The sequence below is a fragment of the Phaethon aethereus genome (genome assembly GCF_964289735.1).
Source record: "Phaethon aethereus genome assembly, chromosome: 5".
Lineage (NCBI taxonomy): Eukaryota > Metazoa > Chordata > Aves > Phaethontiformes > Phaethontidae > Phaethon > Phaethon aethereus.
The window spans coordinates 39,806,719-39,831,899 of record NC_138579.1 but is presented as its reverse complement, the minus strand read 5'-3'; the positions used below and the strand labels follow the sequence as shown (position 1 = coordinate 39,831,899).

Genomic DNA, 25,181 nt, shown 5'->3' with positions numbered 1-25,181 from the left:
CAGGATCCACGCCGAAGGGTGGCTCTTGTCACAGTTAGCCCTGCTGAGATCAGTGCTGCTACTCAGAGGAGGGATAGAGGACGTGTCTGCTTCACTCTGGATATGCCAGAGCTACGTAGATCCCCTCCAGTGATTTCTGGACTGAGTTTAGTAGAGATCTCCAAGGGCAAACTTGTGCCTTGGTATAAGCAACCTTGCTGACCTAGAGCTACAGAGTGAGTTCTTCTGAGTTCTCCTTCTCTTCTGTCCTCTGTCGTCTGAATGTTAGAACTGTTACCTCAATGTTTTATTAACAGCCGTTTTAAAATTTAGTAGTTTTATTCTATGTTGTAAAGTACTTTTGCACCAGTTCCTAAAGGGGGGTGACAGTAAGAATGCTTCACTGTCAGATTGGTTAGGTTAATGCTTTTCATGTTAATGAACACATATTAAGATCTTACTAGACAGTGTGTCTGTGGGCAAAGTTCCTGTTGATCCCACTGGTGCGTTTTGTCTGTGTCAAAGAATTGCTGGATCAGGTCATTATTGTATCATTTTAGAAAATGATTGCGACCTCCACTTAACATTAAAATGTTTGTCAAAGCATGTGAAAGCCAGTGAAGAAAAGTATTCCCAAATTCTGAGTTTTTAGTCTACAACCTATAGCCTGAGTTTGGAGGTCCAAACAGAGGCTACCCTGCTAGAGGTTGTTTTTGAAATAATATACGATTACTTTGAGGAATAATAATAAAATTACTCTCTGCTTAAAATAAAATTAAAAATTTAAGAAGGACTGGCAAGGTCCTGGAGTCTGTTGAGGAATGGCTAGCAACAGAAACCATCACAGCATTACAGGAGGTAGACAGTGTTAATTACAGAAGGTGGTTGTCCCACAGAGGGAGAGGTTGGTGGTAGCACTGATTTATTTCAGAGGGCAGTTTAGTCATTGTACTATTCCTAGACAAGGCTCTGAATTTAAGTGATACTTAGACTCTTAGGTCATTTTTTAAACCAAATTTAGGTTCTTGAGTCATGTAGATGTTTTTGAAATTACTCTTGTCTTTCTGTCAGCCATTTCTACATGGTTGATCTTGGAAGACACAGCACCTACTGGCTGCTGTACAGTTAAGTAGGAGCTGGGAGCTGGAAGCTTCAAGAGGTTGGTGGATGCCTGCCAGGAATTGCAGTACAGAAGGGGATGATCTGATGTGCCCAGGGTGTTTTTGGAGCTGCTGTGCTTCTGCAGTTGGAGGTCTCTGTGTGCACCTTGAGTCAGAGGCACCTGGAACGTGTCATCTTTACTGTGCACATGCACACATCTACCTTGGAGCCCAGGCATCTTGGTCTTGCTGCTTGTAGTCCCTCTGCACATGTTCACTGGCCCTTTCTCAGGGATTTCCCAACATCCTGCAAGCCAGAGAGCTGGTAAAATACCATGCGGAGTGGGAGGAAAGATGCAATGGGAGTGTCAAACCGAACCCAGGTTGCATGTGCTGGGTCGCTCAGTCTCCCCTGTCACCCTGAGCTAAGCAGGCAGCGAGACATTTTAAGGAGACTTCAAACCCTGGGGCTGGGACTGGAGCTGGCTAGCAGGTCCCTCTGATCCCCGGGGGCTCGGTCGGGGACAGGCAGATAAGTGGGCACTGGAGAGAGAAGATAAGTAGGCTAATGTGGGAGAATCTGTCTCTTCTAAATTAGTCCAGGTAGCATGAAGAAGTGTATTGGTTTTTCATATCAAGGGTGTCAGATATGGATTTGTGATCCTGGTACTGCATAATCAATTCTCTCCCCTCTGCTGTGCTTTGTCAGGAGCAGTTTTGTTCATTTGCAGTCCTTGTTCACGCTTTCCTTCCTGTTTTGCTTGGCTTTATAGATTTTTATCTGAGAGTTGAAAACGTTTTTGTTGATACCGGGAAGATTGTACCCGCTTTTGGAAAGAGGCGAGCGACACAACATCATGATAAAATAGCCATTTGAGATGCATTTGTTAATGCTGATAACATTAAAATGTTGCCTGCAATATTTACAGTGCAAGGGAGAGGGAAGGTGCCTCCTCAAGCGTTCAGGGGCCAGTTTATCTCTTCAAACTGCCACCATCTGAAGGTTAAGCATCTGCTCTAAATTGGCTGTGTGGGCACCCTCTGTAGACCATGGAGAGAGATAAGAAGGGACAAAATCCCTTCTGGGGCTGTGTGTCTTAAATACATCTTTTGGGTCAGAACAAGGTGGGACAGGAAGGATTGTCCTCTGGAAGCGACCGTCTCTTTCATCTGACTACGAAGGGAGCCTAAGTGTCTTCATTTAATTTACTGCCCAAGATTTAGATAGTTACGGTAGGGGAAATGAATCCCAGCCCTACTGATTTGGCAGTACAAACCTCAATGAAAGTTACTGGGAGTTAAGGCTCTTGAACCTTTCAAGTACTGTAGATAATGCTGCTATTAAGTTTGATGTTTCCTGTGAGATACTTGGCTGTGTCTGGACTCACAAATGTGATTTGTCAGCTAAGTCTGAGAGCAAATTCTTCCAGTGGCCTGTTATAAAAGAAGGAGAATAGTGTGATCCATGACAATGTGAAGGGTTCAGAATCCAATTTTAAGTGGTGCAAGCCCTACAGCAATGTAGTTCATAAGTGATAGAAGGTATTATTGGGCAGTGATATGCCAAATCTAAGTGATACATCGATCAGCTCCTTTGTTTTTGTATGGTATTTTAGGTTAGAGATTACTTTCGTTTTAGAGGGTATTTGAAAATATATCAATTTCTTAGGGATGCAGAGGGAATGTTGGTGGATACATGGATTTTGCTCTATCTTCTGGGTTCATGAGCACAGATTTTTCTAACTGTGGTGATTTTGTAGGTTTCTGTGATCATTTAAAAGCAGGATTATTGATGTAAAATATGGTTGTCCAAATCAAAATGGAAAGGCTGGTGAAAAATGGCCTTTGGTGCTTTGCTGAGCACATGAATCCTCTGCCCTATTTCTGGGCTGACATCTTTACCTCCTAATGTGGAGGCCCTCTGCCTCAGAAGCTTAGGGGAGCCCTAGGACCCTTCTGGAAACTCAGCAGCCTGTTAGGAGGGGCTGGCTGTGGGGATGGTTTGGCCACAAAGGTACTCCATAATTCATAACTGAAGTCCAACAAATGGACTTCATTTGGAGATTGCTCACTGGCCTTTAATGGTGATTCTTGTGTCACTATGATTCCTTGACTTGTCTTATTTCCTGGGTGGTGAGACAGGGAAGCCTGTAGATTTGGTTTCTTGCACTGAGTTGAAGTGCTGTGTGCTGGGGAACACCATGGCATCATTAGGTGAGTGGCAGCTGAGCACTCAGTACTCCTATTGCACATGTAGGTCAAGAGTGTGCTATTATATATGTACACTTCTCCTCTGAGTTACTTTTCTAGCAATTGATCTTCATCTGCTGGGCATGTAAATGCTGCAGTTTGTTAGAGTCCCTGCTAAATACCTCTTCAGAGTGACAGAGAGACAACCCCTTCATCTCTACCAGTACTCTTCAGTGGTGAGGTACTGAAGTGCGTTTGGGTAAATGTTGCATCTTCCTTTTCTCTCATGCTTCCCTCCCCCCTCTCTGTTTTGTTTGTTTCAGGTTCTCGGCCTTTTTGGATCGACACAGTGGAAGTTGCATCTTGTGTATGGCGTGGTTAAGCTTGCAGCCTGTCACCTCAGCCTTCCTCCATTTTGGGCTGGTTACTTTTGTGCTGTTTTTGCATGGTTTGCAGGTGGATGCTGGCCTGACGGGAGACTCAACCAGTTCAGTACAAAACAGCTCGTGTTCAGGATCTTTTGACTGCAAGGAAGGTGTTATCCTGCCAATATGGTACCCAGAAAACCCATCCCTTGGGGACAAAATTGCCCGTGTTATCGTATACTTTGTAGCACTGATCTACATGTTCCTTGGAGTCTCCATCATTGCAGATCGTTTCATGGCATCTATAGAGGTCATTACATCGCAAGAAAAAGAAATCACGATTAAGAAACCCAATGGAGAGACCACGACAACCACCATTCGGATTTGGAATGAAACCGTTTCCAACTTGACCCTCATGGCTCTGGGCTCCTCTGCTCCTGAGATCCTTCTGTCTCTGATAGAAGTCTGTGGGCATGGATTCATAGCTGGAGACCTGGGGCCGTCTACAATTGTTGGCAGCGCTGCTTTCAATATGTTTATCATCATTGCCATCTGTGTCTATGTGATCCCTGATGGGGAAACCAGAAAGATAAAACACCTGAGGGTTTTCTTTGTCACAGCTGCATGGAGCATCTTTGCTTACATCTGGTTGTACATGATCCTTGCTGTCTTCTCTCCAGGTGTGGTCCAGGTCTGGGAAGGTCTGCTCACACTTTTCTTCTTTCCCCTTTGTGTCCTTCTGGCTTGGATAGCAGACAGACGTCTGCTTTTCTATAAGTACATGCACAAAAAGTACCGTACTGACAAGCACAGGGGCATTATCATAGAATCAGAAGGTGATCACCCTAAGGGGATTGAGATGGATGGCAAGATGATGAACTCCCACTTTCTGGATGGAAACTTAGTGACTGTGGAAGGGAAGGAAGTAGATGAATCTCGCAAAGAGATGATCCGAATCCTTAAGGACCTGAAGCAAAAGTACCCAGAAAAGGACTTGGACCAGCTGGTAGAGATGGCTAACTACTATGCCTTGTCTCATCAGCAAAAGAGCAGAGCCTTTTATCGCATTCAAGCTACCAGAATGATGACAGGAGCTGGCAATATTCTGAAGAAGCATGCAGCTGAGCAAGCCAAGAAGAGCACTAGCTTGCATGAGGTACGGCCAGATGAACCTGAGGAATTCGTCTCCAAAATTTATTTTGACCCATGCTCTTACCAGTGTCTTGAGAACTGTGGCGCTGTTCTCCTGACAGTGGTGCGGAAAGGAGGGGACATGTCCAAGACCATCTATGTGGACTATAAAACAGAGGATGGCTCTGCCAATGCTGGTGCTGACTATGAGTTCACAGAGGGGACTGTTGTCTTGAAATCAGGGGAGACCCAGAAGGAATTCTCTGTGGGAATTATTGATGATGACATCTTTGAGGAAGATGAGCATTTCTTTGTGCGGCTCAGTAACCTTCGTGTGGTGGAGGGTGAGGAACCTCCAGAGCTCAATAACTCCCCATACCCAAAGGCCATATTGGCTTCTCCTTGTGTGGCCACAGTGACTATATTGGATGATGACCATGCTGGCATCTTCACATTTGAGTGTGATGTTATACATGTCAGTGAGAGCATTGGTGTGATGGAAGTCAAAGTCCTAAGGACATCAGGTGCTCGGGGTACAGTCATAGTGCCATTTAGGACAGTAGAAGGGACAGCGAAAGGAGGTGGAGAAGACTTTGAAGACACTTATGGGGAGTTGGAGTTCAAGAATGATGAAACTGTGTAAGTACCCTCTTCTTTTCTGTTCCTGGGTCTAGTTTTGGTGATAACCCCACATTTTGCGTCCATTACAGGTGAACGCTGACAAGGGACAGGCTCCTTTCTTCAGCTTTCCTTCAGTTTCCCTACTTACCTCTTTCAGGCAAGAACCGACAGCAGGATTTAAGAGCTCAAAGCTCTTGTCCATTCCCTCTTGGGAAGTGAGGCTTAGAAATACTGGGGGAGGGAGGATAGGAGGAAAATATATCATTCTCTGAGGTCCTGTGCTAAAGCTAAGGGTTAATGGAGAGTTAAGGTAGAGAGAGAAGAAAAAGGGCAAGCTTTTACCTGGCTGGGCAAATATGGGAAAGCCTCTTTTTGAACAATAAACATAGAGCTCACAGGAGTGTATTGCAATCCCTAGATGAAGAGATTACAACAGTTGTTATTCCCAGGCAAGCAAGAGCTGCTCAGTAGACACGGGGCTTTATTTTCACAGGAGCAGCACATCGTACCCGTGTCCCTAGGCTGCCTGTGCAACTTGCAGGTCTCTGTGGCAGCTAATTCACAGCATAGGCACAGCTGCAAGCTGTTCTGCTGGACTTGTGAAATCCTTCCAACCTTTATGTCCCTATGGTCCACCCATATTCCCCACATCACCTCCTCTATGATCTCCCTATGTCTGTTCTTTTACAACCTGTGGTTTTTCCCCTTGTAAAATACCATGGCAATTGGCAGCAACGGTCTAAAGCACTGCAGCTCACAGCCTCTTCATGTGGCTCCATGACCCAGTGTTTTCATACAGAATAAAGAAGTGAAGCAGAATAGTCTGCACCAGTCCTGTTAATTCAGCTCTTTTATTGCGAACAAAGTAGCTGATAGGAAGCTAGGAAGTAATAAAGACCAGAGAGGCGATAATGTCTAATTGCTTTAAGTACCTGCTGTTAACATTAGTGGGGAATGAGAAAAATCCCTTAGCTGAGTAGGGAGAGGGAGGGGGGTGTGAACCTGGTGCTAAAACTCCCTAGTGTTAAGTGCCTAGGTTCCTCTTGTTAACACCTAATCACTTGAGCCATCAAAGGAAGAATTGTGCAGACTTGCAACTGGCATCAGAGAAAGGAAATCTTTGTACCGAGCCTCCCAATACAGTACCCAAAAGGATGTTAATATATTAAATGCTATGGAGTAGGGATGCCCTAATTCAATAGCACCTTCTGCCTTAGCCCACTAAACCATTTAATCCACCTAATATCCACAGTCCTGATGCTTGATTATTAAGTACGTGTTCTTCCTATTAAAGGAAGAGAAGCTCCTGGTTGGCTGGGTTCAGCCACTATCAGAGATGGAAGAGGATCAGCTGTCCACATCTGGCCTTTTCAGGGCCATGCAGGTTAATCTTCTTAATTGAGCCGCAAGCTGATTTCTCTAAAGAAAGTGAAGAAGAATGTCAGCTGTGTGGTCACAGTATCCTGTGAGTAGACTACCTAAAATATCATGGGTACTACCTTGCTTCAGCCAGGTCTTGAAGAAAAGAGACTTTTCTTGCTTGAAAAAGACCCACCAGTGAAAGGCCACCAGGTTTGAGGTACCAGAGAATAAGCCCATGAGCCATGTTCCTCCAAACAGTACTCCCTTTCTTTTATCTTCTGGCTGATGGAAGACTTATTTTTGTCGTTCAAAAATGTGACAGAAGGTCAGAGCATACCCACATAGTTGCTTCACTTGGGTTAAAACAAATCATGTTTAGCAGGACCATGTGCATCCTTGTGGGACAGACTCTAATGAAAATGAAGGCAGTCCAGAAAACAAGTATGTGTAGGTTGCTTAACACTGTTGTTTGTGACCCAGAGAAGATGCCCTAGAGCACAGGTGAGATATTTGTGGTGCACTTAAAACTGTGCCCACACCTAATGCATTACTGTAACTTCCACTTCTGCATCAGAAGACTGCTGGAAACAAAGCCTGCTAGCCACAGTGGCCATGGAGACCATGTGACTAGCAGAGATTAGTTTCTTTTGAAGCTAGAATTAAGTGTAGCTGGCTCAACATAGCACTTAGTCAAACTAATAAGCCTAACAAGGAGGAACATCATGCCAGCCAGCAGGTTGCCTTTATTCACTCTCGGGTTTCATTTTAAATCTCCAGGTCTTCTGGGAATGGAATTTTGGGCTGAAAACAAGTGAAGGTAGTTTTCAGTAACCAGTCCTTGGCCTTTAAATTCAGTGAATGCAGGTCAGTTGCTGTACTGTGCCAACTCTTTTCTGAGGTGTGGGTGGAAGCAGCTGTAGAAACCTGGAAGCAGTAATGGGTAGGTTTAATCTCTTCTTCCTTTTTTTACTTTCTAAATCTGAATGCAGAAAAATAATTTTGAGCGAATATTTAAGCTGCAAACAAATTTGAGGTGATTCAGGTCTGAATTTGGAGTTCAAACCCATAATGCTACTGTTCCAACAAACACTATCTAATGTTGGTCAGCCTAGTTTGGGAAGATGGGTGGATAGGGTGTTTGGGACAGTTTTCCTGACCCAAAGGGCAGTATCTGAGTGACTGGTCATGGTATTGCTTGGGACAAGGCTGTATGAAAACACTGGGTCACCAAATGGCCAGGGGGTTGCCTGGCTGAATATTTGAGGCTCTGCCTTGCCACCGAGGGGGATCCACCATGAGGTACTGACATTCCCTGAGCACCAAAGTGAAGACCGAGGGTCCACAAAGCCCAGTGCAGAGCAGAGGGGAAAGCAGGGAGACTAAGATGGTCAGCGGACAATGCTAAGGACAGGGGGGCAGAAAGCAGTGAGAATCTACATGCTTCCCCACTTCAGCCTACTGATTAGACCCTCGCTTAGGAAAGGTAAAATTTGGGCTCTAGTTGCCATGCTGGTGTAGGAGCTGCTTGTGGATGGAGTCCTGCCTACCTCACTGCTTCAACCTTGTCATTCTCCTCATGGAGTCACTTTGAAAAGATTTTTGACCCATGGAGGAAGGAAACGAATTAACAGCATCTTGCAAACACATAGGACAGTGCTGGGCTTTGTGTGTACGTTACAGATCAGCAGAACTGCAGCCGCAGAGAAGTACTGATCAGTGTAAACTGGAGAGTAAAAGTTTCAGTTCATGCTCTCAGCTTGTTCTCTGACACTCAAATTAAAAAACTTCAGCTGGCATTCTGCAGCAGCAGGCGATCTGTAAGTAGGTCGGCCTCCTTAAGTGCAGCGATGGCTAGATTAATCTGAGGGGCACTGGATTACACAGCATCCTTGAGATTAAACTATAGGAGAGGAGCTGCCATCTACCAAATCCCCAGGACCAAGGATAAGGACTTTCCCTGAGAAATAAATGGAGAAGGGGCCTTCACTTAGTTTGTTTTATCTTGTTATATTTACCTCAGGGTTGTTTTTAGGAGGCTTTCCCTAAAATATGTGGGACAGAAAAAGAGCTGAGCTGATGCAAACATTACAGAATGAGAAGGGAAATGGATCCTGCCACCGGGTCTTGCTTATTGCCTCTGTAATTCTTTCTAGACTAACACGGTCAAAGTTTCCTTACTCACGTTTGGGTGGGAGCACGAGAGAAAGCAGGCTGAGGTCAGGCGGCTTGAAACGATGCCGTTATGACTGAAATGTGGTCCCATGCAATGTGTGTGTGTGTATGGATGTGTATGGGTGTTGGATAGCTATAAATCAAGCCATATAATCTTGAACGCTGTCATCTGTTGAGGAGGGAATTTATCAGGTCTCAAATACTAGATTATGCTGCCTCTTTTTCAATATATGTTATTTCTGAACTCCTGCTCCAGTGAGGGTCAGAGATGACCTAAGCAGCTGAAGAAGAATCCTAGCTCTCTTGTTGACTAAAAGGACACTCTCAAAAAATCAAGCCCAAAACTTAGATTTTTTTTTTTTTCCAAGATGACTGAACACTCTTCTATTAAATGATTTTGTATGGAAATAAATGTTAGGTTCTTGAAGGTATGAAAATGTAGAAGAATGATTGACCCAGCTGCTTTATCATGTCCAAGCAATAAAGAAGTCATTAAGAGCCAGCAGCAAAAAGTGAATTGGGTGTTAAAGGATTTTTTTTTTTGCATAATAAAGGGAACTCCCAGCAAGTCATTAAATTTAATTTAAATTTTCTCTGTTTAAATTGTTTCCTCTGTTTAAAACTGTTTAAATTCATATGGAAATTTGTCTAGGTCTTGCTTTAGAAAGTTTAGGAGCATACACAAGTTACCAGTAGCTAGTTGGTATGCCAGCTAGAAAATAAAGTGACAAGTTCTGCTGTGGCTGTGTCACTTGCTGCAACTATACTGAGTTAAGGTTTAGGCCAAGAGTAACTTTATTACTTGCCTTTGTTGCTGGTTGCTCAATTACTTGCAGGACCTGAAGGCTACTAGAGGTGTAGCCATCTGCCCTGCATGTGTAGTTCTCAGAGTATTGCCTGTGGCTTGGGAAGGAACCGGGTGTTGAGAGATGCTGTGGTGGTAAACTGATATTAAATGGGATGCAAAGCCTCTTTGCAAAGTGAGCATAGCTGAACTTCGGTAACATCTGGAAACCTACAGCCACTTACCTATGTGTGTGTTAGGCAGAGCTCTCGGTAACGGAGGGGCTGGCTCCTCCATTCATACAGAGACTGCTGGAGACAAACATATTAAGGCTGCCTCAAGAGGCAGTGAGATTTTTATTCTTTTTTGCCTTTAGTATTTGGACAGGACGTAGTGTGCATGGCCGTGGCCGCTCCACGGAATCACCGCGAGCCTTGGGCTGTCTCTGCATGGGGCTGGTCTTCCAAAGTGCTGCCATGACACTGAGCAGTGGAAAACCACATACGTATCTTCCTGTTGTGGGCGTCGGGCATTTTCTGGCAGGGGGGCTCATGGAGCGTGCGTGCGTGCACGTGAAGGCCAGAGCTGTGCTAGAGGTGGTCGAGCTCCCTGGGTCGAACTCAGGCTGGTGCTGTGCCCCAAGGCTGGTGGTTAACAGCTGCCCCAGGCAGCCACCACTTGCCGCTGCTGTTGCCCTCTCTCCTGTGTGTTGTGCCACCCTCGTTTGGTGAGAAGGTCAGTATTGCTTTTCCTCTCCTGTCCACCCATGCTTGGACGCAGAGAAACCTGGGCTTAACCCCTTGCTCATGGTCCTGCCATAGGGGCTGTTAGCCTCCCCGGGCAGACCCGGTGAAGGTGATAGTGGAGAAAGGTGAACGGCGGTTTTCTGTTTGAAGGATGTCGTACTGAGGTTTGGTGTAATTAATTGTCCTTCTTTTTGGCATGCAGCGCTTCAGGAAACTGTCAACTTAGTGTTTTAATTTGATCACCTATGCAGTTGTGGTCGTGGCATTTTGAGGGGAATGCTGCTAATGATACTTGCATGGTGTTTCATCAGTAGATCTCATAGCACTCTGCAAAGGAGATTGAGGGGCATTATTCCCATTTTGCAGATGGGGGAAAAAGTACAGGGAAAGTGACTTCTCTTCCCTCTGGATTACTGAGCAGATCAGAGGCAAAGACAGGAATAAAACTGACCTCCCTGAACTTCTGGCCTGTGCTCTATGCAGAAGAAGGTCTGTGTATATCAAGCTTGTAATTTTGTGTTACTCGGGACCACAGTGCAAATTCCCTGGCCTCTCGCCACCGTTGCGAGTCAGGTTGGTACAGGTGTAGGCAGTAGCTCGCTATTCCCCCAGGCTGCCAGGAGTAACTGTGGTTTCGGGTGCTTATTTTCATAAACTAAATTTTGGTCACATGACATGGAGGTGTGCTTTATCTGCAGACCGTGGCTTATTTACATCAGCTGTGATGACTCCAATTAATGACTGAGGTCATAACAAAATTATTTTGGTAATATAGTCTGAACTCTTGCTCAGCAGCTCTCAATACACCATGCACTGATCCTAAGGCTCTGGGGTCTGAAGAGAACAGCCCTCAAAAAATTAAGACTAATTAGCAAGGCTCCAGGCAATGGAAATTTGTTGTGTGAGGCTGATGGTTTGCTTCTCTCAGGACACCCTTCCTTCCCGTTAGAGCCCTCTTAAGATTGAATTTGAGATTGAGTCCTCCAAACTCTTCTCCAGTTTGTGTCTGTCAGTGCGTAAGCTCCTTCTGGCTTTCTCTTCCTATACCTTCACATAAATTAGAAGTTCTTGGTTCCTATTTTAATTCAGGTTAAAGGAAAACAGTAGCAGCTGTCCTCCAATTAAAAAAAGAAACTTTCCCCCACTATGTTTTTCCAGTGGTGAAAGGCTTTTGTATTTGCTTCTTGCTGTGAAATTCTGGTGTCGGTGTTCTTAACGGTACCGGTTTCTAATTTAACTGAAGTCCTTCACACACATGCATGCTCTGGGTTTCTGCTGTAGTCCTGCTGTGAGGTCTAGACGGCGTGACCTGCAGGGGATTAGTGTAAGGCGTCAGGGGGCTGTTCCTGGACCGTATGTAAAATCAGCCTGCAGAAATGTGAGACCGCGGCACCGTCCTGGGAAGAGAAGCCCTGAGCTGACCTTTACCTTTGCAGATAGTCCTGTTGGCAGGTGCTGGAGGAGAACATACTTGTCATCTGTCCATGAAGAAGGACAAATGACATCCTGTCTTGGAGACTCTGACTTCTTGCCGATTTGCATGAGTTTATGTGACAGTATTAAATGGGGGGGGGGGGGGGGGGGCGCGCAGGCTGGGACCCCAGCCCAGAAGAGAGGCATGTGGTAGAGGTTGGCTCTTCAGAGCTGGCGTGTGCTCTGATCTAGCAGAGAAGCCCGTGGGAAGCTTGGAAGGCATGTTCTGGGAGGTGTCAGAGAGGGCAGCGATACTCCTAGTTTAGAGCAAACAGGGAAATTCACCCTGCCAAATGACACAACTTTTGGGCTTGAAAACAAACAACAGACCAGAACTGACCCAAGATAAGTCTACTATCGCTCAGGTGAGCTTTGCCTCTACTCATACTGACTCATGCATTACCGTGTGGAGCACCTTTGCAAATGAGTGGCTTAGACGTCATGCTCTTTACACACAGGTTTGCAGAGGCACACGTCATATTTGTTTCCCACCTATAAGAAGGAGGAGAAGGCACAGTTTGAATGATGCAGCTCCAGGGGATAAGAGGTGCAGGTGGCAAGGCTTGATAGACCATCTATCACTCAAAGATTTTTTTTAAGCCACGGTGGGAATGTTACTTACAGCATCATTGTAATGTGTCTGTGACTTCTAACAGATCAGAGTGCCAGCAAAGTTTGCGAATTAAACATGGGCTTATCCTTTTCTAAATGAGATGAGGAGAACAGCAGAGTCTAAAATCTCCCCAGCCAGAGGTACTCCGGCTCATTTTTGTTGTGGCTAAACAGAAGTAGCTGATCCTGGTGGAAGGAGGCAGCTGTTTCAAGTAAGAGATGATCTACCTGTTGCTCACGGTGTGGCTTGTTTCTTATTTACCTCATGTCAGAATAAAAGGTGATAAAAGAATTTGCTATGCTAGCTGATAGAAGCACTGGGGACCCAGTTCATCCTCCGTTTAGCTTCGGTGAAAACAGTAGATTTAAAGCTGGGAGGAATGGGGAGTGATACATATTTCCAGCTGTCTTAGCAGATGGGCTGTTGACAGATGAGGTCCCTGAAGTCTCTGCCTGGGTGCCAGCACATCCTGCTGCGAGCACTTAATCTGAAGCCAGTCCTGGTGTTGAGCAGACCCTGCCCTCTCGGCGGGCTGGGCCCTCTGGGTGGGTTGTGCTGGAAGGGCAGTGGGGTGGAAGTCTGAACATCAGATAGGACCAGTTCTTCTTGCCAGGGTTTGCAGGACCTGTCCTTAGGAGGCCATCAGAGATGTCTGCCATAAAAGCCTGGGCAGCCTCACATGGAGTGTGGTGCAGCCTCAGAGCTGGACTGCAGCGCCTGGAAACCCTCCTCTGGACATCAGATCCCTTAAAAGCTTCCACTATGTCCTGCCTCTCTCCTTCCAGCTGCTGGTGTGGAGTCCTTCTGAGTCCTTCTGGGCTTGATGCTCTACCCCTTGTGAGCAAAAGCCATGGCTCTGATCTCCTGGTTCTTCTATTAGATTGTGGAAGATCTCCTTTGGTGTTTTTAGGTGCTGGGAAGGGAAGAGGCTCTTTCTCTCTTCCCCCATTCGTCCCTCCAAACAGCATTTCCAGGAGTGGTTGCTCCTGCCCGTGCTGTGGCTGTTGTGCTGAATGTGTTGTAGATGTTTATCTGCTGCTATGCTCTGTGTAAAGTATGTTGTTAAAGTGAAATGGGATAGGAATTACCTTTTGTACCCCTGTTTTTCCATGAAATAAGCAAGCCAAATGGGTCCTCCCCTCATAAAAATCCCCACCTGAGTACCGTGCTGCTCTGCTTTTATCCTTTAGTGAAAAAGCATGATAAAGCTATCACTATTTAGTGTAGAAACTCTACTCCACTTATCTCGCTTTACCTGGCTTCCCTCCTGGGTTGGTCTGTCCTTTACCTCATCTGCTTGAGAGTTTTGACTTAATACCTATCTCCACCTCCCTTAGTAAAGACAATTGGACCATAGTGCTGCTTAGGAAGGATGTGGGCTTATAAGAAAGGGGGCACAGACTTTTTAGCAGGGCCTGTAGCGATAGAAAAAGGGATAATGGTTTTAAACTAAGAGAGGGCAGATTCAGACTAGATAGAAGGAAGAAGTTTTTCCCAATGAGGGAGGTGAAACACTGGCACAGGTTGCCCAGAGAGGTGGTAGATGCCCCATCCCTGGAAACATTCCAGGACAGGTTGGACGGGGCTCTGAGCAACCTGGTCTAGTTGAAGATGTCCCTGCTTACTGCAGGGGGTTGGACTCGATGACCTTTGAAGGTCCCTTCCAACCCAGACTATTCTATGATTCTATGTGCCAGGACTGTGCAAGACTAAATAATCACTGAGCTCTCTGTTTTCTAAGATATCAGAAATGCTTCTTTATTTTGGGGTGGATTGTGGTTAGCTTTACTAGTTGACAGTAGTTTTCTCTTTCTGTAGTGGAGTTGAGGAGAGACAACATGCGAATTAGCAGTTTTTCCCAGGTATGTCCTGTTAGCTGACACCACCGGAGGTGGACAGAGCTGTGGATAATGCAAAATCGTGGTGAACGGACTATGTATGAGCAGTAACTGCTTGCCTTGCAGCCGGGCTCAGCGGGCTTGATGGGCTGTATCCTGCAGAGCAACACCTGGAAGCTGTGGCAGGGTGGAGCGTATCGGATGCCTGGCTGCTGCTGGCGAGCAAGGCTATAGCACCATGGAAGCGTGAGGAGCTGTGCGCGCTTTATCTCCACGGCGACTGTGGTGGCTGTCCTATAGGAATGTCTTAATTTTCTATAATTAGCAAGTTCTTTGCACAACTGCCTTTCTTGTTCTTTTTGCAGCCTGACAAGTGGAGCAGTGGTAGTTGTGGTCTGTGGGAGTCAGAGCTGATGGCAGCTTCAGTAGGTCATTAGACTTTGTGGTGGGCAGCTGGTGCTAGCTTTCCCTTGAGGTGACTGAAAAAAAAAAATAGGCTCCAGGGCCTGATTATCCCATCCTTTGTATGGTGCAGAGCAGGAAAAAAAAGGCATAACAGATGTGACATGTCCCCTGGCTGGACAGTAAGTTGTAGACAGCAGCGTGGGAGCAGGAGAGAAGTGCTGGGTGGTTTCCCTGGCATGCAGCCCCCAGAGGAGAGGGTAAAGAGCAAAGGAGCTATTGCTTTTGGTGCTGGAAGAACATCAGTATGTGGACAGGTGGGGTTTGTTCTTCCCTGAGCTCTGTGGGGAGCAGTAAGGTCTCACAGGTGTCCCTGTGCAGTGCTTCTGACTGGCCAGGAGCCGGAGGAGGTGAGGTGCCACGGTGCAGAGATGGCTACCACTGGTTTAGGGGTAGTGGTCCGCAGTGTGTTGCCTGCAGGCAGGCTGTGCTGGGACAGCAGGCCAACTGATTTTGCAAGCCTCGTCTTGCAGCTTGCCTAGAAAGACCTGGTTCACAAGAGAAAACTGAATGAATCCAGACTAAAACAGAGAGCAAAATCCAAGGGTTGAAACAGGTCCCTGGGAGCATAGCTTTGTGATGGAGTCACCATCGCTGGAAGTGTTTAAAAAAACATGTAGACGTGGCACTTCAAAATATAGTTTAGTGGGCTTGGTGGTTTTGGGTTGGTGGTTGGACTTGATGATCTTAAAGGTCTTTTCCAACCTTAATGATTCTGCGATTCTGTGCGATTCTGGGAAGCATGGCCAGCCTTGGGGCAGCGAGCTGCCTCGTCCCCGGCCGCCCTAGCTGTCTGAACCAGCCGTTCGCAGCCCTCGGACGTTTGAAGGCAGGACTGACTGAGGGGCACGCTGAGCGAGGAACCTCACCGGCATGCGCCGTAGTGACTGGAGCCCCTGTTTGGCCTGGCCTGGTGTTATTAATGCATTGCCTTTGGCGACTGCTTCTCAGGGTCTTTTCTAAGGAGGCTGAGACCTCCCTCACATGGAGCCTGGCACGTGACGCCTCATGCGGCGCCGTGTCGCCCCGGCGCCGCGCTGGAGAGGGAGCTGAGCAGCCGCCCAGGCAGGGGACGGCGAGGGGTTTCTCCCTTGCGGTGCAGGACTGTCCCGGCTGGCTGGCGGGGGAGTTTCACGGGGCTGTGAGCTTGGGGAGGAGAGGCCCGAGGAACAAGCGCACAGCAACAACGAACTGCTGAGGGTACCTCCCTTCCAATTTTGGGGGGAGATGATTTTTTTAAGCGAATTGCTGCATAGAATAACAGCTGCTCCCTGGAGGGTACATCTAATGGAATTAAAGGGTATCTCTATCTTGTTCTGGGCGGTGAGAGCTTCCTCAAACCACTGCCCAGAATACTTGTGAGACACCCTATAATTCAATTACAAGTACCCTCCAGGGAGCATATAATTATATCATATCTATGAAACGTAATGACAGGCCCCTCGTATCACATGGTGAGCAACTCGCTAGTGCTGCCCAGAACCTTTCACTGGTAAGGAACTAATCTGCTTAGCATAGATTGAACTCGGCGGTGTACAGCACTTACCCAAATGCTTCTGAAGGGAATCCCTGCCAGCGGAATAAACCTGTTAGCAGCACGTGAGCATCGCCACCCCTGCGTACCTCTTCCCAGCCTCCGAACCACTCCGACCAGGGCTGCTCATCTCCACCCTCGCCATCCTCTCTGACTGGTTTGCTCTGTGAAGCTTCCGGGGAATTCGGAAGGATGCGAAGTTTTCTTTAACCCTTCAAACTTGTCTTTGCCCCTTGTTGGGTAGTAATAGCCTGTGATGCAGAGTGTGCTGAAGGGATTGAGCTCCGTAACAGGCAGTGTCCTACCTTCCTGCTGATACCCTGTAGAATTTTGATACAAGTTGATATGCTCTGGAGAGAGAAATAATTGTACTCCCTGTTGAAACGCAGCATCTGAAACAGTTTAAGGCTACAAGTGAGGACCACAGAACTTGACCACTGTGTAGGGGACTTCCATGGGACATTGCAGTTCCAATTAACTCTCACCAGAGGCATCAGTTTAACTCAATCTGCAGAAAACCAGAGAGGGAGGGCAGGGTGGGGCCTTGGAGTGACTTTGAGTACCTAAAGAAGTCACATGGAGGAATTTCCTTTCCCACAGTAGAAGTCCACTGGCAAACAGTTGACTGCCTCATGATCAAAGGATACCCCTAGTCTGCACAGGTCTGACAGTGCACTGTTGAGAGTGTACTGCCCCAACCCTCCTGTAGTTCAGCAGCTTTGGGTGGTTCTCCTACAAGGTTCTTACACCCACATGAATAATTAAGGCAATCTACCTGTCACAAGATTGTAGTTGCTGTGAGTACTGTTGCGTTGCTGGCTGTCAGCACCAAGGTGTCTCTTTGCCCTCAAATCCCAGAGCTCCGAGTGAGCTGGATACCTCTGGAATACAAGATGGAAGCAGGGAAGGGACCTTTGAAAGAAGATGGAGGCAGTGGGCAAGTGAGGTTTGCTCCTGTTAGGAGGCAGAAGAACATTGTGCTGACCTTGAAGAAAATGAATCTGAATCACAGTGTGTGTCTATGACTGGTATTTTGGGGGTAAATCACCAGAGGTGGAGCAGAAGTGTGTTTAGATGGCATTGTTATTTCCTTGGGGACAACTATTGCTCTCTACAACTACCTGAAAGGGGGTTGTGGTGAGGTGGGTGTTGGTCTATTCTCCCAAGTAACCAGCGATAGAACGAGAGGAAACATCCTCAGGTTGCACGAGGGGAGGTTTAGATTGGATATTAGGAAAAATTTCTTTACTGAAAGAGTGGTCAAACATCAGAACAGGCTGCCCAGGGAGGTGGTGGAGTCATCATCACTGGAGGTGTTCAAAAACACATGTAGACGTGGCACTTCAGGACATGGTTTAGTGGGCATGGTGGTGGTGTGTTGATGGTTGGACTTGACGATCGTAAAGGTCTTTTCCAACCTTAATGATTCTGTGACTGTGAACTATATGGGGAATCACTGGCCAGCATGGCCCTAGTGTGGGTATTTCCAGGGCTCAGAGGAGCTTAGCCGTGAATTGCTAAATACTCCAGAGAAAGGCAGATAGAGAAGAAGGTGGTTGTAATGAGAAAAAGAAATGGAAGAAAGTTACTTGCTGAGGACCACAGGGCCTTGGTCTTCTGCCCTAACGTGGGTCTGGGGCTTGGTTTCCTGTTGCAAGGCCAGTACTTCAACCAGGGCTTCAGTCAGTGGGGATGTCTTGGAGGTGGATTGAAATGTATCTCCTAGTTCCTCCTCCACTGATAGGAGAAGAAACTTCCAGCCTTGCTGAGGCAAGCCAAGGGAAGGAGGAGCTGTTTTCTGCTTCCTGCTCTTTCCCTGCTGCTGTCTCTGCTCTGCCCCTGCCTCACCCCACTCCCAAAAAACCCTCACAAACCCAAACATAGCACCTTAGAGCCTACCTCCTCCCACTACCTATTTCCACTGAATGCTTCAGGTCACACTGAGAGCCATCTGATCTTTTTCAGGCAGCACTGCCTTTAACTGAGCATGACTTGGAAAGAAGAGAGAAGCTGTATTCTTCCCCGTGCACATCTTAGCTTCTAGGTATCTGTAATGACAATGCCTAAACTCCAAACATTGCAGCAAAGCAAGAGATTTGTCATGAAAGAAAATGTTGAACCATCGTGTAAGTCCTGGTGGCTCTCAAGCACCATATCCTTATCTAGAACAGGAGAGAGACTTGGGCAAACAGTTGTGGCAGGCTCTTCCCTGGCTGTGTTAGGGCTGTGTTTTCACCACAGCTCTGGAGTAACTCTCATTGCTCACCTGCATTTGCACAAGGAAATCATTGTGGAGTAACACCTTGGTTTTCTGTTCCTTTTACCAGCTGGCTTGTGCTTCACTCAACCTTAGAAAGAGTTACATGATTTTTCTGTAGCAAGGTGGTGGGACAGTAGTATGCTCAAGGTTATCTGACTTCCTGTAGACAAAGCGTGGAGAGTGTCCGAGGAATATTCGAAGTAATATTATTTGGTTGCCTCAGGCAGTCTCTTTTATCAATTAAAGCTATTTTGTGTTTCTATGTCTCCTTTCATGTGGAGGGATCCCAAATTCTCAACGAACTGGGCAGGAGGATCATTTTATCTACCAAGCAAGAGCCAGTGCCCGTCAGCATGCTGTGTTTGGCAGCCTGCAGCGGTAGTACCGTAGGGCAGGGTGTGATCAGGGTGAGGGGGTGCCCGAGTCGGGCAGGTTAGGGGCTGGCATGGTTGGCAGCAGCACGCCCATCCCACGAGGAGGGGTGTGCTGCTCTTGGGGAGCGTGCAGCGACCGAGGTGAGAGCTCCTGGGTGCTGAGCATCCTTCAGTGCCGGACGACTGATGAGAGAGAGTTTGTGTGGTGCTTGGTTGAGAATGCAGGCTCTGGAGGGCCGGGTGGTCAGCACAGCTGGGGTGCAGGGACACAAGGTGCATGCTTTTCTTCAGCAAGAGCACTGCTGCTGCAGAAATCACAGCCTGCCTTCCTGCACGGCTGCTGAGCAGCACCAGGGCCTGGGGGCAAAGCCTGCCTGGGGGGACCTGTCCTGGGTTGCCTCTGAGATGCTTCATCGCTGTGCCCAGACGGGGCACATCGATCCTCTTGGGGAACAGCGGTAGCTTGGTGGGCTTTACGTCGTGCTGTGGCACGGCTGCCCTCGCCACCCCGGGCTCCCGCAGCCCTCTCGGAGGAGCCTGCGTGGATCTGAATGTCAGCTGTTGCTGCGAGGCTTCTGCAGGGCTGTGGTGTCTTGTCAGCGCCCTGCCATTTAAAGCATCAACCTCTTGCTAACCCCTTAGCAGCTGTGGAAATACTGATCTGTTTTTACCTGTTTGCAACGACTGGGCTCACTGTCCCCGCTCTCTGTCACGTGCACACCACGCAGGTGTGGGCAGGAGGTGGTGCCACTGTCTCCTCCACTTGTGCTGCTCGTACTGTCCCTAATAAGGACCTTCTCCCAGACCCTGGCGAGTACCTCTGTGAATTGTGGAGACTGAAGACCCATCCATAAAGGTGGCAGGGTCTCACTCACAGCCTACTCGTTAGCTGACGTCAGGGTGTACGACATGGGTACGTGCCCATCTCAACTTGTGCAGTAAGTCCTTACTCACCCAAGCCTCTCTCCAAAGACTGTTAGAGTCCCTTAGCAACTTCAAATTGCTTTTAGCCTTGACCAGCCTGAGAACCTACAAGGAAAAGATTTTTTACAGCAAAGGACAACCAACTTGGAGTGGATATATGTTAGATAGTGCTATTTGCAGGTGTGGGAAGGTGACTGGGAACAGTCAGCATGAGTTTACCGTAGCAGATCGTGCCTGACTAACCCGATTGCTTTCTGTGATGAGATACCCGAGTCAGTGGCCATGGAAAGAGCAGTGGGTGTCATTTACCTTGGCTTTCCGTTTTTGACATGTTCTCCTGTAGCATAATTATAGCCAGACTGGGGAGATACAGCCTTCATAGGTGACTACAAGACGGATTAAAAAGCTGTCTGGTCTGTCAGGCTGAAAAGGTAGTGGTCAGTGCTTTGAGGTTTAATGGGTAGCCAGTTCCTAGTCACAACCTTGAGGAGTCAACATAAGGCCTGAACAGTTCAGTGTCTTCGTCCATGCAAGGGATGATGGGGTGATGTACAGCCCGGCCCCAGTGAGCTCATGGGGACCATGGTCCAAGGAGAAGGCTGGTATGCTGGAGCGTGGGTTGCTGGCCAGAAGGGCCTCAGCCTGCAGCAGAAATGGGCTGACGGGGGCTTTGGGAACCTGGGCAAGAGAAATGCAGGTCCGGTGCCTGGGATGGGGTCAGCCGTTGCCCAGGTGTGGGCTGGGGGCCAGCTGGCTGGGAGTGGCTCTGCAGGGAAGGAGCTGTGCTGCAGGGAAAAACTGCTTGGTTCGTGCAGTTTAAACCAAATCAGGATGGAAGTGGTGCATTGATTTATCAGGGGCATATAATTAACCAGCAATCAGTGAACTATATAAGGAGGTTCAATATCAGCAACACAGTGGAGAAACCACAGTGCTGGATACAGCTACGTGATGCTGATGTCCAGCTACAAATTTCTGAGCGCCCTTCTGTAACTGATCCCCAGAAGTTATGCTCATGAACACAGTTATGTGCCCCCGTGGTGTTCCTGTCTCAATGGCTGTTGCTGCCCAGGGTGGGCCCCGTGAGACCCCACTGATCTGGTGGTCCCTGTGGACGTGAGTCAGCAGCGTAGCAAGTCCTAAATATTAGCCCAGTAACTGCTACTGACTTGGGGTTGTGCAGGCAGTGGCAGAGGTTTATTCCCTGTACACAATGGAAGCAGCTCTGGCACTCACTGGGATGTCAAGGGAAGGTCTCCCTGGGCTGCCCACCTTCTCCCCTGCTCCAGGCAATGTCCAGGAAAAGCTGGTGAGCTAGAATTTCCCACCCAGTGTCCACTTTCTGCCTTTTTCCCATCCAAAACAGATGAGTGCTCTCACATGCTGGACCGGCTGAGGTGTTGGTTACTCGACACGCAGCAGAGCTCCTGGGGAGAGCACAGCCCTGCGGTAACAGCTTATATCCCAATCTGGCATGTGCCCTCCTCGCTGAACCCCCTGGGCGGTGTTAGAGGATGTCCCTTTGCATGATGGCGACATGTGATATGTACTCACCACGTGTTGTTGATTTTTCCACCTGCACAGCTGTACGCAGATGTTGTCGGCTGCTGGAAATGGCCGAGGACATGCAGCAACATACTCTCCTGGTGATCTGTTGCTTTGACCTTTGGGTGGTATTTCTAAATTTTAAGAGTCTGGCACACACTGAGGTTGTGGGGGCAGAAGCAAGTGCCCCTGGGCTACACCACTGTGTGAAACTGGCTGGGGCCCAGCAGTGGTTACCTCAGAGCAGGTTTCTTTTTCAGACACTGGCATTGTAGCAGATTTGTCAGAGATTTGGAAGAAAGGGAGAAAAAGCAGGAGAAACATTCCAGAAATAATAGTCAAAAAAAGTGCTAATGATAAAGAGGGGAGAAGCACTATCTTCTTGAGATCTCAGATACCATGTATTTCATGTGGAGTAACACAACAGCCAGCCTGGCTGCCTTTCGACCCTGATATCTGGTTGAATTTCTTCTTCTTTTTATTGCTAACATTCAGTTTTAAATAGAGTAGTCCTCTGAGGGCCTCAGCTCAAGCCTCCTACATGTGATAGAAAGACTCCCATAGTTAGAGCAGATGGAGGGAGTTGCGTTAACCATCTCTTTGCTCATATTTGCTGTTTTTCCATGTTACTTCCATGTCGTTTGGACTTGATTGGTTGGAGGAGCAGAAGCAGCTTATATAAAGCTTCCCTTTTCAGGCAGTCCAGGTGTCTCTAGATGGCCATGTGCCATGAGGACATGTCAGTGTGGTGGGTTGACCCTGGCTGGACACCAGGTGCCCACTAAAACCGCTCTATCACTCCCCTCCTCAGCTGGACAGGGGAGAGAAAATACAACGAAAGGCTCATGGGTCGAGATAAGGACAGGGAGAGATCACCCACCAGTTGCTGTCATGGGCAACACAGACTCAACTTGGGGAAATTAGTTTAATTTATCACCAATCAAATCAGAGTAGGGCAATGAGAAATAAAAACTAAATCTTAAAGCACCTTCTCCCCACTCCTCCCTTCTTCCTGGGCTCAACTTCATCCCCAAATTCTCTACTTCCTCCCCCCGAGCGGCGCAGGGGGATGGGGAATGGGGGTTGTGGTCAGTTCATCACACGTTGTCTCTGCTGCTCCTTCCTCCTCAGGGGGAGGACTCCTCACACCCTTCCCCTGCTCCACCGTGGGGTCCCTCCCACGGGAGACAGTCCTCCACAAACTTCTCCAGCGTGAGGCCTTCCCACACACTACAGCTCTTCACAAACTGCTCCAGCCTGGGTCCCCCACGGGGTCACTAGTCCTGCCAGCAAATCTGCTCCAGCCTGGGCTCCTCTCTCCACGGGGCCACAGGTCCTGCCAGGAGCCTGCTCCAGCGTGGGCTTCCCATGGGGTCACAGCCCCCTTTGGGCATCCTCTTGCTCCAGCGTGGGCTCCTCCCTGGGCTGCAGGTGGAGATCTGCTCCCCCATGGAGCTCCATGGGCTGCAGGGGGACAACCTGCCTCACCATGGTCTTCACCACAACGCCTGGAGCACCTCCTCCCCCTCCTTCTTCACTTGCCTTGGTGTCTGCAGAGCTGTTCCTCTCATATATTCTCACTCCTCTCTCTGGCTGCAATTGCTGCGTTTCACTTTTTCCCCCTTCTTCACTACGTTATCCCAGAGGCGCTGCCACCATCGCTGATGGGCTCAGCCTTGGCCAGCGGCGGGTCCGTCTTGGAGCTGACTGGCTTTGGGCTCTATTTGGCACAGGGGAAGCTTCTAGCAGCTTCTCACAGAAGCCACCCCTGCAGCCCCTCCATTACCAAAACCTTGCCACGCAAACCCAGTGCACCGTGGAATTGGACTATTTACATAGATTTTAACCAAGGTCTGCCAGGACGGGAGTGCAAGTAAGTACTGAAATATTTAAGTCCCCTATGGAGTGGAAGAACTTTCTTTTCCTAGCTGAGGGTATGGAGATTTCACAGGCCCAGAAGAGGAATGTGTGAGATATTCTTTGGGAACCTCGATTTTTTCTGGTGGTGTTTCTTTGTGAAAAATGGAATAAATTGTGGTTTAGACCCAGTTTACTGCAAGAAACAAAAATGCTATGCAGCCAAAGGGAAGTACAATAGGAAGCAATGAGAAGATTGAGTAAAAAATAACTGCTACCATTAGGGGCCTTTCCTGCAATTGTTCCTGCTCTCCCTCGGTTTCAGTGGGAGCAGGAATTTGGCTCTTCCATTGGCTTTTCTTGGCGTGGATGGAGATCGTGAAGTTTTCTTGCAAGTCTTAATGGCTGTGGCTACGTACTTCCCTTGTCATCGGAGGGGTTAAATCTCAGTGATCAAGTTTGGAAGTGTGACATCAGAGATTAGATCTAGAATCCCATTGTGCTGGTGCACTGATAAGATCCTGTTATCAGCCTGCCACTCTTATTTGATTACCAACACTTGCTACTGCAGAAACTGAGAGGGAGAGAGGGGAAGCAGCTATTGATTGGCAATCGATCGGGACAGAGGTGCTTTCATCAACCCCCGGGAAGGCGGCACATTCACCTGCTAATTGCAGCCTGCACCTCCCAGAGGGGATGCGCTGGGTATTGGCATGGCAGCTTGTTGTGCTCTCCAACGCTAGAAGAGATCAGTCTTGAAATTAGTGCTTTTGGCACCGGCCCTGTGTAAGCTGTGCCATCCTGTGACAGAGCCACCCGCGCGCCAGCCTCAGGTTAGCAGCATGGGCTGAATTCATCAAACGTGCCCTGGGAGGATGGAGAACAACCGGGTATTGTACAGTGGGTCTGACTGCCCTCACTGTTTGAATACTGATTCTTCATTACACAATAGGGGCTTGTGCAGTTGGGAATAGGACCAAGACTCCATTTTTCTTGAAAGAAGCCAGATGGAGTTTCATATTCTTTTTTTCTCTCTCTTTTTCCTCTGCGTATACTCTTACATGCATCTCTTCTCTCCTCCTCTAGCCCTCCTTCATTTCTCAATTCGTGTGTTTTTTCGCCTCCAAGTGCACCTCTGCTTCATATGCTTTAAAAGTCCTTGGAGAAAGGAGCCAGGATTGGCACGTAATGCAAATATAAGAAAAGCTAAGGAACTTCATACATAATGTCAGTGTCACCTCCAGCAAGCGAGTTTTAGGAGATTAGAAAGAGCAGTCTCTCGTGCAGCCCCTTGTATTCAGCACGCCGTGGTGGATACAGCCCGGGGCGCAGATGGTCCCTAAGTTCCTGGTGACTGGAAGCTGGACTTCTGCTCTTTCCTGAATTAGACTTGATGCTGGGAGGGCCAAGATACCTCCTGCCATTGCAGGGCACGGAGTGCTGCACCCTGACACAGGACCATTAGTGGCAAATTGGGACATTGCTGGGCCCAATGGTGTTTAGTGCTTAGTACACGTAAGCAGGACAGACATTTGATGGCACTTTTGGCACCAGGCAGGGAACATAGCTTTGTTCTGCACTAGTGGTTGCTGAACTGTGTTCAGCCATGGGAACCGCACGAAACAGAGACTTTTGGACACAGCTAAGTTTCCAAGATAGATGTTCATGAATACCATGTATTGCAGCCCTTCCTGCTTGGATGAGATTTTTTTTCTGTAGTAAACTGCGTGGAGCTGAGCGTGGCTACGCCGTGCCCCAGTAACCCACGGCCGCACAGGCTGCCTGGAGATCTGCAGGGGTGCACCCCCGTCCCGCGGCCAGCACGTGGCATAGCCGACGGAAGGTCTTTTT

At 48.1% G+C, this 25,181-nt stretch overlaps 1 protein-coding gene across 5 annotated transcripts in view; it reads left to right on the top strand.

The window, feature by feature from the left end:
• Nucleotides 1-3,638: 3,638 nt before the first annotated feature.
• SLC8A3 (solute carrier family 8 member A3) overlaps nt 3,639-25,181 on the top strand; it is a gene marked incomplete at its 5' end in the record, with an annotated part of 95,159 nt that continues 73,616 nt past the window's right edge. For all 5 annotated transcript variants that reach the window (XM_082000655.1, XM_082000651.1, XM_082000653.1 and 2 more), the window contains one exon: nt 3,639-5,404. In XM_082000655.1, coding sequence (XP_081856781.1) covers nt 3,639-5,404 — 1,766 coding nt within the window. The remainder of the gene's footprint in view (nt 5,405-25,181) is intronic.